At 33.8% G+C, this 15,075-nt stretch overlaps 1 protein-coding gene across 1 annotated transcript; it reads right to left on the reverse strand.

The window, feature by feature from the left end:
* Positions 1–583: 583 nt before the first annotated feature.
* Wdr59 (WD repeat domain 59) lies at positions 584–15,005 on the reverse strand. The gene is made up of 29 exons (XM_080157810.1): positions 14,961–15,005; positions 13,963–14,137; positions 13,471–13,558; positions 13,138–13,238; positions 12,709–12,793; positions 12,358–12,474; positions 11,778–11,934; positions 11,480–11,546; positions 11,171–11,287; positions 10,772–10,908; positions 10,338–10,441; positions 9,850–9,895; positions 9,550–9,640; positions 9,068–9,179; positions 8,569–8,678; positions 8,375–8,438; positions 7,672–7,780; positions 7,115–7,332; positions 6,692–6,790; positions 6,452–6,552; positions 6,077–6,175; positions 5,689–5,773; positions 5,461–5,545; positions 4,897–5,038; positions 4,483–4,565; positions 2,911–2,986; positions 2,457–2,493; positions 1,231–1,344; positions 584–889 (listed from the first exon to the last, which is right to left on the reverse strand). Exons 2-29 carry the CDS (start codon positions 14,115–14,117, stop codon positions 608–610), a joined length of 3,081 nt encoding a protein of 1,026 aa, XP_080013936.1. The 5' UTR covers positions 14,118–14,137; positions 14,961–15,005; the 3' UTR covers positions 584–607.
* Positions 15,006–15,075: the final 70 nt, after the last annotated feature.

Here is a 15,075-nt window from a genome sequence, read left to right on the forward strand (position 1 = left end):
AGCTAGGAATAAAATTCATTTAATTTTGATTATATTTACTTTTAATTGAAGGACTATAGATATAAAGTCATAAAAATAAATCTGTTTGAAAGAAGAACTCTAAAATATTTTTGTACTTTAAAAATAACATTTTACATCAATTAATTGTTCGAGGATTTTATAATTGTATTCCCAATAGATAAAATTTTAATGGCATATAAATGTTTTTTTTTCAAACAAATTAATAACAATCACAGCAAAATCAACAAGTTTATCACAGTATATGTATATATAAGCTTTTTTAAAACAACAAATATGTATTTTTAAAAAATCAAATGTTAGGTTTATGGCAATAAAATAGGACGCTTGATTATTCAAGATATAGGTACATTTTATATCATCTGTTATTAAATTATTATTATTAAATGAAGAAAAAATAATCAGTTAGAAAGGGAATTCATAAAAATTAAAATATTTTTACTTTCTCGCCAGTCAAATACCGTACGGCTTCCCTTAAACAATCTCTAATTATAAGCAGTCCACAAAGAAAAACATTAGATTTATCTCTTTAAGATAGTTAGAGGCAAAATATTTTTTCTTTCCATGAAATATCTCTTCCTCGTACATATTATCCCATTTTCAACGGGCATTGACAACTACAGGCTGCCGGGCACGCCACCTGGGTCTTAAACCAATCCCGCAGGTGCGCCACATGACCGCCGTGACCGCAGTTAGGGCACAGCGAGACTAAACCCTTACAGGGCAATCGACAGATACAGCAGGTTAATGAAAGGCTGCGGCACTTGTTGCAGTAAGGACCACGCATCACGTTGCCGCAGGTCGGACAGAAGAAGGTTATGGGGGACGTGTATTTTTCATTGTTTGGCATACATGACATCATTTTCATTACCTAAAAATATCAAAATCCTACTTTAGACAGTCGTGATTCGTGAGACCAAGAATAATTTTGTTCATTGGGATTTCAAATGTTCCAAAGGTTGGAACATTAAACTGAAAATTATATTTGTCCCCAAATATTTTTTAAAAGTTTAGGTAGATAAAGACTTTTGGGACTTTTCTCAAATCTTGATTGGATTGTAAATGTAAAATCTATCCGTGTCTAAACTTTTCCCCTATAATATTATTCTAAAGATAAGATAATTTTCAATGTCATAATGGCATGTAGATCTCATGCGTCCATTGTCATATCACTTAAAATCCCTGTATATAAAACAAAACAAAAATTTTTACCTCAGCTCGTTTGTCCGGAAATTTCCACCTGTAGAGGAGATCTCCATAAAATTCAAGAATATTGTTGTAATAAGAATTCAACTTGGGATCCAATAGTTTCATATCATCTTCCAACTAAAAAATTATAGCATAAAAAGCAACAATCTTTTTCTTACAGTTTACTTTTCTGTAGATATCAAACTACTGATTTGATAATATTATTACTTGGATCTTACACCAGATTATAATGTACACTAATAAAGTGAAACTTGTAACGAGCTAAAAAAAACCATATCCCCATCTCCATTTTATTTAAAAAAAACTTTCTATCCTATTACAAACAGCAGTGTGGATTTCATGTTTCTCCGTTAATATCTCCATAAAGGCTAGAATGATTTTGATCTCTATTTTAGAGGAGCTTCACATAGGTCCAAGGATGGTTTTAGGATTTTTTAAAAATATGGATCCAATAAAGAAGCTAGGGGCACAGTCTCTTAATAATGCAAAATAATACAATGTCTGTCCAGATGAAGCTTTTGTGGTATCCGCCTAGGTTAAATGGCAGACACCAGAGTTCAAATGACTACGGCAGTGCGAACAGACGTGGACACATATATTATAGAGAAGCTACGCTTCTCTAGCAATCACTAAATAATAAACAGAGTCTATTCAGTTGTTCCTTTATTCAGGGTCTAAGGTTTACTAAAGTTGTACAACATAATATAAATACATATGGATTAGGAATAAAGATAGTTAAAGGTAAATCATACAAGTAAAACATAGATAGTTGCAATGGTTAGGTAGATGGCTATCCCTGTCCGGGGGAGGCAGGATAGCCCATGGAACAGCACAATAGGTAGATAAACATAGAGGGGTTGAGTGGTAGGTCTGGGTACTAAAAGGGAAGGTTTGATGATTACTGTGACAACAACAGTCTGTGTGGGGGGTGATTCTATCAGGTGAGGGAAGGCTTAGATCCTTTATCCTCAGGGCTGAGGTGGTGCTGATAACTTGGTGGTTGAAGGGGAAGGTTCCGGTGCTTAAGAAGGGAGAGGGAGGGGTAACACCCCTCCCTCCACTTGCAGGACAACTGAGAGATGAAATCAATACCGTTATCTGACATATTTGCAGGTGGCTTTACAATTGTAGAATAACAGGATTTAGCTGGGTGCGTAGCATCACTATAATGTCTTGGTTTCTGCATGGCCCAGAGTTGCCGAATACCACACTTTATTAAATCAACTTACTTGTTCCATATCATCTTCGTCCAGCTTAATGTTAGCTCCTGAGATCAACAGTTACTTAATTAGGTATTATCAACAAAATATAATAACACAAAAGTAATACACAGTTTTAAAACTTATGCTCTTAGTTATACTAACGGCTACGCCCCTAGAGTCCTTTGTGGTAGCACTTGAGGAAGGGGGAGTTCGATAAACCAATTTAAGTAAATATGTATATATCTAATAAAAAGGCAATTTCTCTAAGGAGGGAAGTTATACCCCCCCCCCCCCCAAAAAAAAAAGTCCCCAGAACCTATAAAAGAGAAGCATATTATTTTAGCTGTTAGCGAGATCCTTCGATACACACACAAAAAAAAGATAAAGATCCTATTACTTTTACATAATTCTACTTTTAAGAAGGATTCTATATTTTTATAATTTATAATGAAGCCATTAAAAAAATATTTAAGTAACCATCCCTGCTCCAAGTCCATATATGCTAGAAAAATCTGTTTCCTCACTTTGTGTATCAGAATTTGATCTGTTGTGCTTTCCTAAAATTAAAAAATTTCCAATTAAGAACAAATTAAATTTACTTATTGTTCATATTTGTATAAAAAGTTTAATTCCTCAAAGCAAAACTACTAAAAAACTTCGTAATGTCAGTACATCCCAGGGTTTCAGATCCGGATCTGGATCCGGATCCGGATCCGCAAGGATCCGCATATTTTTGAGTCCAAGGATCCGGATCCGGATCCGCAAAAAAATGCGGATCCGGATCCGGATCCTTAGACTCCAAAAAATGCGGAAAAAATGGAAAAATCTACCTAAATTTATATAAAATCTCAGACATTCTCTTGATGAGAGCCAATCTTTAAGGTTTAGGTTCAGACTTGAAAATTAAAAGTATTTTTGACTTCGAATTAAAGAATAAAATTTTTTTGGAAAATTTGGTGATTTTATTTTTATTGTCAAAGATCCGGATCCGGTAGGATCCGGATCCGCACTGACCAAATTTTGAGGATCCGGATCCGCATAAAATCAATGCGGATCCGAAACCCTGGTACATCCAAAAGGGTGGTTTCTTCTGTCCTTCACTCAAACACTACACTTGGTAATCTATTTAAACAGAAAACATAAACAAGCTTGTACCAGAGAAAATCAAAATAAGGGGGGGAGGGGGAAGTTTGTACAGTTATAGGAAATGAAAATTCGGTACCAAATTTTGCCTTGGCCGTTTGGGCTTGTTTTTTTAGTTATCAACCTAATTCTTTTTGTAAACTCTCTTATATGATTGGATTTACCTGTAAAACTTTGAAAATTGAATTTTGGGACTTTCCTTCTAGGGGCTAGTTGGGCAAAAGACCCCCCGAAACACTAAAATTTTAAGTTATGAGCTTATTTTTAAAGATATCGAGCTGATTTTTTAAATGGAACCTTTTATTACATAGATGAGTTGATTAGCTACTCCATATTTCATTTTTGCACTTTACTTCTAGGGGCTTTTGGAGTAAAACAACCCCCCCAAATACAAAATTTATAAGTTTTGAGCTTACATGCCCCTAGAGGTAAGGTGCAAAAATGGAATATGGGATGGCTAATCAACTCATTTATGCAATAAAAGCTTCCATTTAAAAAAACAGCTCGATATCTTTAAAAATAAGCTCATAACTTAAAATTTTAGTGTTTGGGGGGGGGGGGGTCTTTTGCACCACTAGCCCCTAGAAGGAAAGTCCTAAAATTCAATTTTCAAAGTTTTACAGGTAGATCCAATCATATAAGAGAGTTTACAAAAAGAATTAGGATGATAACTATAAAAACAAGCCCAAACGGCCAGGCCAAAATTTGATACTGAATTTTCATTTCCTATAACTGTACAAACTCCCCCCCCCCCCCCCCCCCCTTAGTGTCCTATATTATGTGTTGTACTCGAAAAGATGACTGAGACGCTACAATATTAGATATTTCGTAAGATTAAAACTGTTTTTTTTATCTAAACAATGTCTTTATCTTATTTTATTCAATTTAAAATTCAGAACAAAAATGAAACCTGTAGAACTAAGAGTAAGAACATCAAAAGCAGATTCTCTGTCTATTTGTAAGCTCTCTGATTTACTATTGTTCTTTCTCACTCTAGAAAATTATATAAAGTGAAATATAAAGACCTAAAACAAGCATGGCAACATTAATAAGAAGCGAAGCATAGCAGTCGATTGGTGATTCTAGTTGGTAAATGGGGTTTATTAAGGGAAGATTCACATTAAGCCCTATTTCTATAATACCAGCAGAGTGAATACAGGTTCCTCTTAGGACGGACAGACAGACAATGTGAGTTAAGGAATCGATATCATAGGATATTTAAAATAAGTGTTATAAAGTTACTTAAAAATAAAGTAATTTGCGAAAATTGTTCTATTGTATTTAAATAATAATTAAGATTTATGTTACAAATAAAATTACCCACCTTGGCGTGTACTCTTCCCTGTTGCCAAAGACAGATATGAGTAGCGCAGCTGTCTGTACGTCCTTTGCCATGATGTAATGATTTATCAGCCTGGTAACCAGCGATCTACCACAAGGGTTTCTGGACCATGGATGCATTGTGTCTAAAAAAGAGGGATTTTGAATTACATAGCATTTTAAGACCTCTTTCTACCTCTATAGGCTCCATAATTGAAACTATGACGAATAAAGCCTAAAAATAGATTTATAACGGTTAAAAGTGCTATAAATTAGCTTTTGGATAAAACACTGCTGTATTTTCCTTAAAGTGTAAAAACATGAAACTCGTACGAAATTAACGACTTTGACAAAGAGTTGACCGAAACTAAAAATATTCCATACACTTGAAATATAAATAACAGTAGTATTTTTAACGTCTCTTGTAAGACACAAACAACCCTTAACAACATAGCTGACTTCTATGCAGTGGGTTAACTTTAAGCAAAAGTTAATGATTCATAAACAGTTCTCATACAAATTCTATTGTATCTCAAAAAAATCTTCTTTTCCATAAAAAGAGGTCTACCTTTCATAGGTTTGTTAGCGCTGGCAACAACAGCTGCCAGGCTCCAGATTTGCTGAAGATCTGGCCGGTCAGCTTCAGAACATACCTGAAAATAAAAAAAGGTTTAAAAGGAAATGTATAGTATTGGTTATCTGTGAAGCTTCTTTCAATAAGATTTATTTTAAGGGAATTAAGAAAGACTAAAGAAAACCAAAATAAAGAAATATGTAAAATAAGATGACTGTTTACCTGTGCATTGTACATGCAAACTTGGCTGAGACTCAACCCTGCCGCCTCTGCAGAAGCTGGCACTATCAGCTTTAAAGCTAGTGGCCTGTATTTCAAAATACAGAGTTAACTTTTTACTAACAGAAATTTATATCATTCAATTTTTGTGTAGCATTATAAATCTAAATTATTTTTAAAAATTGGTTTATTTTTTTTACAGAGAGTAATTCATAAAAAGAAAGATTTTGATCAAATATTAATACTTTTTAGGAGGGGGAGGGGGGGTCTATTTAAAATTGGATTATTTCAAAGTACCATTATTTTAGAACATTTTGTTAATGACATGTTGGTAAAACTTAAGTTACAGAATAGCTATGGTACAAAGGTTTTTCTAAGTTATCTCTATTGCCTTGAGTATGACATGAGAGCTGTGCAGTCATAGACTGTTACTTTTGCCTCCAGCTGGCGACGTTGCTTGTGGTTGTGGTGCACTGATGAACTTTTCTTCCTAGCGTGATTCAGAATTATAGTGTAATTAATCAATAAGTATATTATTACTTAAATATTGCACAAGATTTTCAAGTACTCTGATAAAATCATGCTCGCAGCTGGCTAAAATAACTATACCCCCAATCTAACCCCTTTAACCCTCTTACTGGATGAACGAACTGAATAATAAATGAGGTCCATATTATCAAGCTAAATTTGCGACAAATTTTCCCCTGAAAATTAAGGTTTCTTTCGTGTTTTGATGGAAATTTGAATAAGGTCCTTAAGAATTTACCTTTTCTCCATAGAGCTATGGCTAACTTGTGTGTCATCAGATGAGGAAATAGATAAATTTCTTGTCTTCAGAGAGTTGAATCGAACTCGAGATACACGGGACTGAATATAAGAATAATTTTAAGTTCAAAATGTTTTTATGACTTAAGTTTTTTTACACTTTTCTGTCCGTTATGTAAGTTTTATGGACGGTTTTGTTACTTTATAATGAAATGTATTTTTTTAAATTATGTTTTCTTACCTTTGAAAAGTCCTGGTGGCTGTTATTAGAATCCATGAGTGACACAACCTTCATGCCACTGTACTTGGGTGAAGTTGTCCCACTGGGTAACAGTGGCATCTTTCATTTTTTATACAATACAGTCAGAAATAATGAAATACTACCTCAGAACAATAGTTACGGGTTCTTAGACTTTCAAACTTTTGTTTGGGGGGAGGGGGGCAGCTACCAGTCTAAGTAGTTCAAGATCTCACTAACCACTAAACCGATATGGTTCTCCTTTATAGTGAAGCTTCTCATAGATCCAGTCAAGGTTACATACATTTTTGTAGATGAGGTGTACCACCACCCTTCCAAAAGAAACTGCCCAAAGATAAAAATTTCCCCCCAAATTTTTTTTTACTTTTCCAGATTTCTAATATAATAGTAATATCGTATGAAAACCTTTGAATAAAATGCAGAAAGAGTCCGCGGAGTTTTAGCCATCTCCGTTGAGCCTTTGTTACCGCCACCGCCGGCGGCTGAACTATCCGTCTCCGTTTCTACAGGCTTGTCGGTGGCATTGCTGACCGCCGTTGTATTGCTCGTTGTGGCAATTTTCATGACGTATTGCTTGGTCAACCCGAAGCAAACTAAATGTCCGTCGCCACAAAATCTTGCACCTACAATTTGCATAATTTGAAAAACAACAATGATAATTATGACCATTGATTCGCAAAACAATTTTAAAATCAAATGTGCAGTAGAAAACTTCTATCACTTCAAGAAATACAAAGTTTACAAATACAGTCATGTGTTGAGTTTTTACCTACTTATCTCATTTACAAGATTGACATTTAAGCTCCTAATAACTAGATATTTTGAACTTCTAAAAACGGAACACTAAGACTATACTTTGTTTATATCTTTTACGTCGCATTTTAATTAACGTAACAGTACAAAAAAAATAAAGAGCATTACAAAGTAGCTACACTACTGAAGTGTAATTATAAATAACATACCTGAGCTACGCGGATAAGGAACATAGTTATCAGTGATCTCTCTGAGAAATGGTTGTGTCACTGACGGAGCACTGGTGGGGTTAGCAGAGTTTCCGGTCAACTGCTCCTCCTATACAGAGTGATGGGTAATTATCAGGGATAAGACAATGGACGATAAATTGATGTACATCCCCAATGATGATACACGAAATTATCCCTTCTGTAGATTACAAATAATAGTTGAAACATTAGGACACTTTACTTATTGAATCAACCAATCAAAATTCAATAAACGTACCCAAAGTTACTGAGCCAACGAATAAGAAATTAAGAATATTAAAAAAAATTTAGGAACTAGTGTAATAATAAACAGCCCATTGTATCCATTGGTAATAATGCTTTCAAAAAAAAGCTTTTCTATGTGTGTAGGTTTAGTAGGTCAGTACGTCTCAACGTCAGTACAATAAGAACGGTTAAGTCTTCTGAAGTTCTGAATGTAATGCATATATGAGAATAATTTTATATTGTCTGTCTGTTCGTTTTTCCGTCAATACACATTACACAAGCAGACCTACTCTATAAGTATAACTAAAAGGTCCTTTTTACTTATTTTTTAGATTTTTCTACTTCATTGATTTAGTTTTGGGAACTTAATATAACTTATAACAATGAAACTTAGATATCAAAACAAATGAATAAAAATTGTAAAACAAGGAGTAAGTACCTCAGATTGGCATAGCTGATCAATGCTCTGTTCAAATTGTCGCATACACGCTTCAAGACATCGCCTAATAACAAAGATAATAATTAATCATTTTGGTAATAAGAAAGGTACCTAATTACTTTGCTAATTAAAAAAGATTGTTTTTTTTCCTTCCAAGAGAATTTGCAATGTTTTTTTTTTGTCTGACAACTGACCTGTTTTTAGAAATATGTTGTTTGGCCACATTTTTCATTCTTTGTAGAATATTATTTCTGCTAATATTGGGAATGGTGGTGCCCTCCAGAAAACTGAAGGTTGGAGCAACCTAAAAGATATGTAAAATAAAGAGCGTCATTTTTTTTCGCGTAATTCAGTAAAGTTGAGCGCAAGATTCCAGTCAAATGCGCTTATTGGGTCAAACTGATCTTAATAATAACCAAATGCATAAGTAGTAACTTAACGGAATTACGTGGGAAAAAATGACACTCTTTGTAAAATTTATCGGGATAGCAGGGATATTAATTGATAAGACAATGGATAATAAATTGAGGTACATCCCTTAGGACAAAGAATAAGATAAATTACCCATTTCTGTAAATTAAATCATTATTGATTAAAAAGTTTGAAAAATGCAAACAATCAATAGTTATTAAAGGTTCATAACGTTTTTAGGACATCGAATGAGACAAAACAGAAATCTTTTTTATCATCTACCTGATTTGGATAGTTGGCAGGAAACTTGACATTAAGAACCAACTGATTTCTTCTGGTCTTGGCTGATACACTAAATAGCCTCTCTTCGGGATTAGCAACCTCTATCGTAAATCTAAGAAAAGAATGAACTCTGTTGATACTAAGTGTTAGCTAATATTTGTTATTAAATATTCAAAAAACTTTTCAATCTTCTCTTAAATGTTTAAATAATAGTTATTGATGTCTCTTTATCCATCATAGAAGCCTTAGAAGCCTGTCCTGCCCAAAGCTAAAACAATGTTGCCCTAAGAGCAGACTGGTTAAACTATCCAAAGAAGTAACAAACAGGAACCAGCCATACTTTATTGTATAGGAAGTAGAAGATGTAATTCCCCTATTTTACCTTTACTTCCTGTTTTTTGAAAATACATTTTGCACTGAAACTAAATTCGCCGACCAGTCAGAATCTTCGACTATCTTTATAAGGTTGAAGATAAACTTACTTGTCGCTGAGGTTGATGAGAGAGAACTCATAGTTGAGATTCATTGGTTTGTCAGAGATGCTGTACGTGAACGAGGATCCGCTACTGTACACCCTGAGGATTAGACCAATACTTAAAAATTCATGCGCTTTTAAGATTTTCTAAATAAACATAATAATAAAAAATATGTTTAGGTAATAACTTTATTTGAATATCAAACTAAGCCGACGCAAGCTTCAAATTCGCTTGTCCTCTCACTTTTCTGTGACAAATACAAACTAATTCAAATGTTAACGTAAAATCAAAATTTTAAGTACTGATCCCTGGGTAAGCTTCCTTCAAAATTCATGGATGGTATACTCTGGCCCCTGTTTCATTATTAAATCATTAGACTCTTGTTTTTAAAAAAATCAATATTTCTTGTACTCTGATAAATAAAAAACATTTGTATTAAATTTTAGATATGTTGATGATCTATGAAGTATTAAAAAAATTTTCTCGAAAAAGGGACAATTGCATACATACAGCCAGAGACCTCTATAAGCACCTAGGGTGGGGGAGGTAATCGATCACCCACTTATTTTGGTTAAAAAAAGTAAAATATTTTTTGAGCGATTTTTCTTGGAGGTGGGTGGGGGGGGTGTCTTTTCCAACAGTTTAAAAAAAACTTACCTTGGCCTATAAGAAGCTTAATTGCAGTAAGGAGAATCATATGGGTTCAGTGGTTAGCTTGATCCGTTGATACAGACAGGGACATCCTGTTACTTTTATACAAGGAAAAAACTTATTTACAAGAGTGTAAAATTATTCCTGCTGGAGTGAGGCGACGCTATGACTACAGTTTCCTCTTCTTCGTGAATTTCTACAAAACTGTGTGTCTTGTGCATCGGTAACCCACCAATATCGTCAGATTCTATAAATGTTTGGTATTATAGTTTTAATCTATTATAGAATATCAAAGGTTATACATCTTTTATGTTTTCCAAGGAAAACCCGTAATCTGTTTTAAAAACGCGTTAAAAATTTACCTATAAATAAGCACTATTTAAAACCATTTACTTTGCACCATATAAACTTTCTTCAGGGCTACTTATCTTGTGGGTATTAAATTCACTTAGCCAAATAGACAAAATGGGAATGGCTATGGTTCAAATTTGTGTTTGAACTAATAGACTTCAAACCTTTCACGAAGAGTGCAAATAACGAATGAAGTAAAGCTCATCCAAGAATAAAATGTCCTTACCTTGAGGCGGATCAATGACTTGAGATTCAAAGTCCTCGCTGATATCCTCTACAACGTGGCCGCACTTCTGCTGGAGGTCCAGGTCAATGTTCCAGAAGCGCAGGTTGTAATCCTTCGACCAGGTTATTAATGAACATCTGAAATTTTAGGCTTGTTATAAAAAATACTATTTTTTTAATAGACTTCTAACTTTTTTGTCATTTTGAACAGTTTTTTAGGTAAAAATACTTCATGCTAAAAATAAAAATTGAATAAATGTATATTGTTATTTGTGTTCTTTTGGGTAAATTGAAATGTTAAAAGTCATTTATCAGCTTTGAAAATATTTTAATATAGTAATGATTTCTTTACGATGTTTTTACCATTAAACCTGTCTTTCAAAATATAACTAAACCTTACTTGCTTGATCCTGGCCATTGCCTCCAGGCCATGTCCAGGATGATGTCTGGAACCTTGACATTGTGGACAGGACCAACAAGGTTGTTATTGTTCCAGAGAGTCAAGCTGTTTTGTCCCCTAAATAAGAATAAAGTAAGATTTCTAATGTTGTTATATTTTATTTCTCTCTTCTGAAACATAATCACATTGTTAAAATGCCTTTATTGTGTCCTTACACAAATTCTTTCTATCTTTTTCTAGCTTCGTCTTCTTGACTTTTTTAACTTTCAGAATTTTTAAGGTGAAGATTAAAAATCTTGGAAAACTAACCGAACAACACTTTGCATTCCAAGTGTGATGAGACCATGCCCAAACGGAGTGTGACTTAATCGCCAAACTAAACATTTGTCATGTTATTCATATAGGAATCATAGATTTTGTCTTTGATAAGGAAATTTAATCTCCAAAAGCTAAAATAATAAAATATAATTGCTTGAAGGGTAAGGATGATTCTTCAATCTCTAGTGTAATTTTGTCTAGATTAAATGTGTAAATAGCAAAAAAACATCGAAAATGTAATAATTTTAGCTTCTCTTGATAACATCATGCTTAAGTATAAATGACAATCCTGGTGTGTTCTGCAATCTAATAACATTCTCAGCCTTGTTAGGATTGGAAATATTCCAGTATTTGACTGTCAGGTCCTGTCCCGCCGTGACCAGGTGGTTCTCGTCGTCAGGGCTCCAGTCCATGTCGTAGATACGCGACAAGTGCGCATTCATGTACTGAATAACATATTTATGATAAGCTTAATTTATTTGAAGGCTTACCCCATTCTTTAGCCTCATTCAGTATGTATTATTTTATTAAAAATTGTCAGTTTGTAACTTTATAAGTTCATAGGTATTTGAAGTATTTATATTAATAATATATAAAAGCAGTGAGTGTCTATTAACTATCTATTTTTAACACAAGAAACACTGAGAAGCTTCATAATGGTCATTAGCAGGTTTTTAACTATTTTATTAAGGTGTAGACATTTTTAGGGAAATTACCTTGCTATTGCAATTTATGCTTTGTCTTTATAGTCCAAAAATAGCATCATTTTTTAAAAGTAAGTTTTTTTAGTCATGAAAGGAAAAATCCATGATGTAAGACTGTATCTCATCAATACACACCAATAGTTTGAGCAACAACAACAAGCTTACCTGAATAGGTGACCTGCTAGTCCTGGTGTCCCACAGCTTCACCTCTCCCTCGTGTGCAGTTGCCAGATATTTGCCGCTCACCTTATTCCATTTTACCTTTGCGGCACCAGCTACAGCCTGAATAGTTTATTTCAAGGATCAAATATTAAACGGGTAGGTATTTGTTTTGAATTATTCACAAATAGAAAAAATCCCTTCTGTTGTTCTCCATTCATTTAATAAAATAACTGCAAAAAAAGGTTTAAATTGCTAAGAACACAAAAAGCGCAAAACTAGTTCTAATTTTGAAATTTTCATGTACTATAAGTCAATGTTAATAATGCCAATATTTTCTTAAGAAAACCGAGTTACCTGAAGGGCAACTTTGGGTCTTCTTGGATCTCTAAGGTCCCAAATATAAATAAAGGCATCTGTGGAACTTGTGGCAATTATTTCTCTAAATAAATACATCTTTGTCCAAGTCAAATAATATAAATAAGTTTTATTTCATAAAGTAGCATAATATACGCCAACCCACATTTTTTTGCACATGAATAAAGAAATAATAACCCGCGATCGAACGCATTAAATATGTTGTAAAAGAAGACGTGAAGGAAGGGCTATTTTTTGACCTGAAAAAACGACTGGTAATAACACAATTTCACACTAAGCAAAAATATAACAAGATGATTTTTTTCTTTAAAAGGAATTAATCTCGCCATTATAAGATGAAAAAAACTAGCAAATATTATTCAAAACTCACAGCTTAATCTATGCTTGAAAAGAAATATTGAAGCTTACCTATGATGTGTATGCCAGGCTAGATCGGAGATAACCCTAGTGTGTGCTCTAAGACTTGCTTCATGACAAATCTCTCGGTCTCGAACATTGATTACCTCAACCTAATCAAAATATTCCATTTTGAGTAGAGCAAGTTTAATCAATTTATACATGTCCTGTTTGTTTGAATTTGTCAATTTTTAAAGCACTGCAGGTAATCTAGAAACAATGGCAATTTATACATGTATACAGTAAACTCGAAACAAAACAAAAAATGTTTAAGAAATTAACTGTTATAGTCCGGCCACGCTCCCCACCCCCCTCTCCCTGATTTAAAATGAATACATAACATACCTTGTTATTGCTAGCAAGAGCAGCCCTGTCCTCATCCAGATTATTCCACTGGCAGGTCAAAACATCCCACTTACTCTGCCTGGTTTCTCTGAATTAAAAGGACTGGTTCAGTGGTTATGTGAAATAGATTTATCAAAAGTTTGTGTACCATATTTTTCATGGCTTAAGTGATAACATATACATCAAGAAAATAAGTCGAGGACTACTTTATGCAATTAATAATGTGAATATTGTTAATATTCCTCAAAACATGGTTAGAGATAAGGTTAGGTAATGTAAAATAATGAAGCATTTTTCTCGTATTCATCCGAATCCGGTGGATAGGAACCTTCGGCACCTCGGGGCTATAAAAAAACTGGTTTTAATCTTATAATTGTACATTCTACATATATCCGCGGAAAGCTGTTTATAATACGATGCGAGAAATAACTATTCTTGAATATTTTCAATATTTTACTCATGAACGTGCTACCTCATTGGAAAAATACGTACCTGGAATAAAGCTGGCCAGGATTATCAAGGTTGATGAGGCCCAGGACCCTTCTGCCAGCCATGAGTGCCAGGTCTCCTGTACAGTTGACCCCCATGCTTGTGCATGACTGCAGCTCACGGCTGTAGTTGTAACTGGTACAGTTCGCAGCGTCCATGGCTGATTATATTAATAGGCCTTAACAAAAAACAGAGGTTTAAACTTCTATAATTTTCTTTCCGAGGAATTTCAAGAATGAAGCCCAACTAACTTTCATGGAAATTTTTCTCTCATAATACCAAATATAATCGTTACACTTGTAAGAACAGACCTTTCACAATAAAAAGGTAATGATTGTTTGTAAAAATAAATTTAAATAGTACAATCCAGGAGTGTATATTCTGCAAAATTGACCCTGCTAAAGGGGGGGGGGGGGGAATAAAAAAACTTGGTTGGGGGGGAAAAAATGTAAATATTAAGATAACTAAAAACACTTTTTCCATTTTCTGCCCTCCTTAATGAAAAAGAATAAAAAATATGTGGGAGGGGGGATAAAATGAATAAAATAAAGAGTTCTTTTAAATATTTTTCAATTCCCCCCCCCCCCCCCTCCTTTGTTGAAAAAATTGTAGCAGAGGAAAAAAATGAATCTTGTGCAGAACATACACCCCTGTAGTACATAGCAAGGAAGAAACAATCTTTTAGCAACTGTTTTTTTGGTTCCATTTACCTACCTAATAATAAAAAGATAAGGACTGTCGTCAAATACTTTTTAAATTCAAAAGTACGTTCATATTATTTTAAGTTATGCTAAAAAGACTTTAAATTTAGGATAAGGGCGTCTTATTTTTGTGCACCCTTAAAAAAAAGCTTATTACCAACGCAGAACCAGAACCATATTAACTAAAGAGTAAAGCTCAATCGGTGCAGCGGTTACCGAGAACCCAAGCTTTAATCACACAGATTTTGTTCTACTTTTTATAATAGATGGTAATTATCAGCATGATACCTAACAACTTACTTGCTTTTTATTGTTGTATTTAGTATTTTAAATCATTTTCATCTGCAATAATGTGATATTATTTTAAACTTATGACGAGAACTAACACTCCTCTTTAAAATAAATGATTTAACAA

Source organism: Acartia tonsa, chromosome 4, assembly GCF_053477335.1.
Source record: "Acartia tonsa isolate MP-2025a chromosome 4, ASM5347733v1, whole genome shotgun sequence".
NCBI classification, from domain to species: domain Eukaryota; kingdom Metazoa; phylum Arthropoda; class Copepoda; order Calanoida; family Acartiidae; genus Acartia; species Acartia tonsa.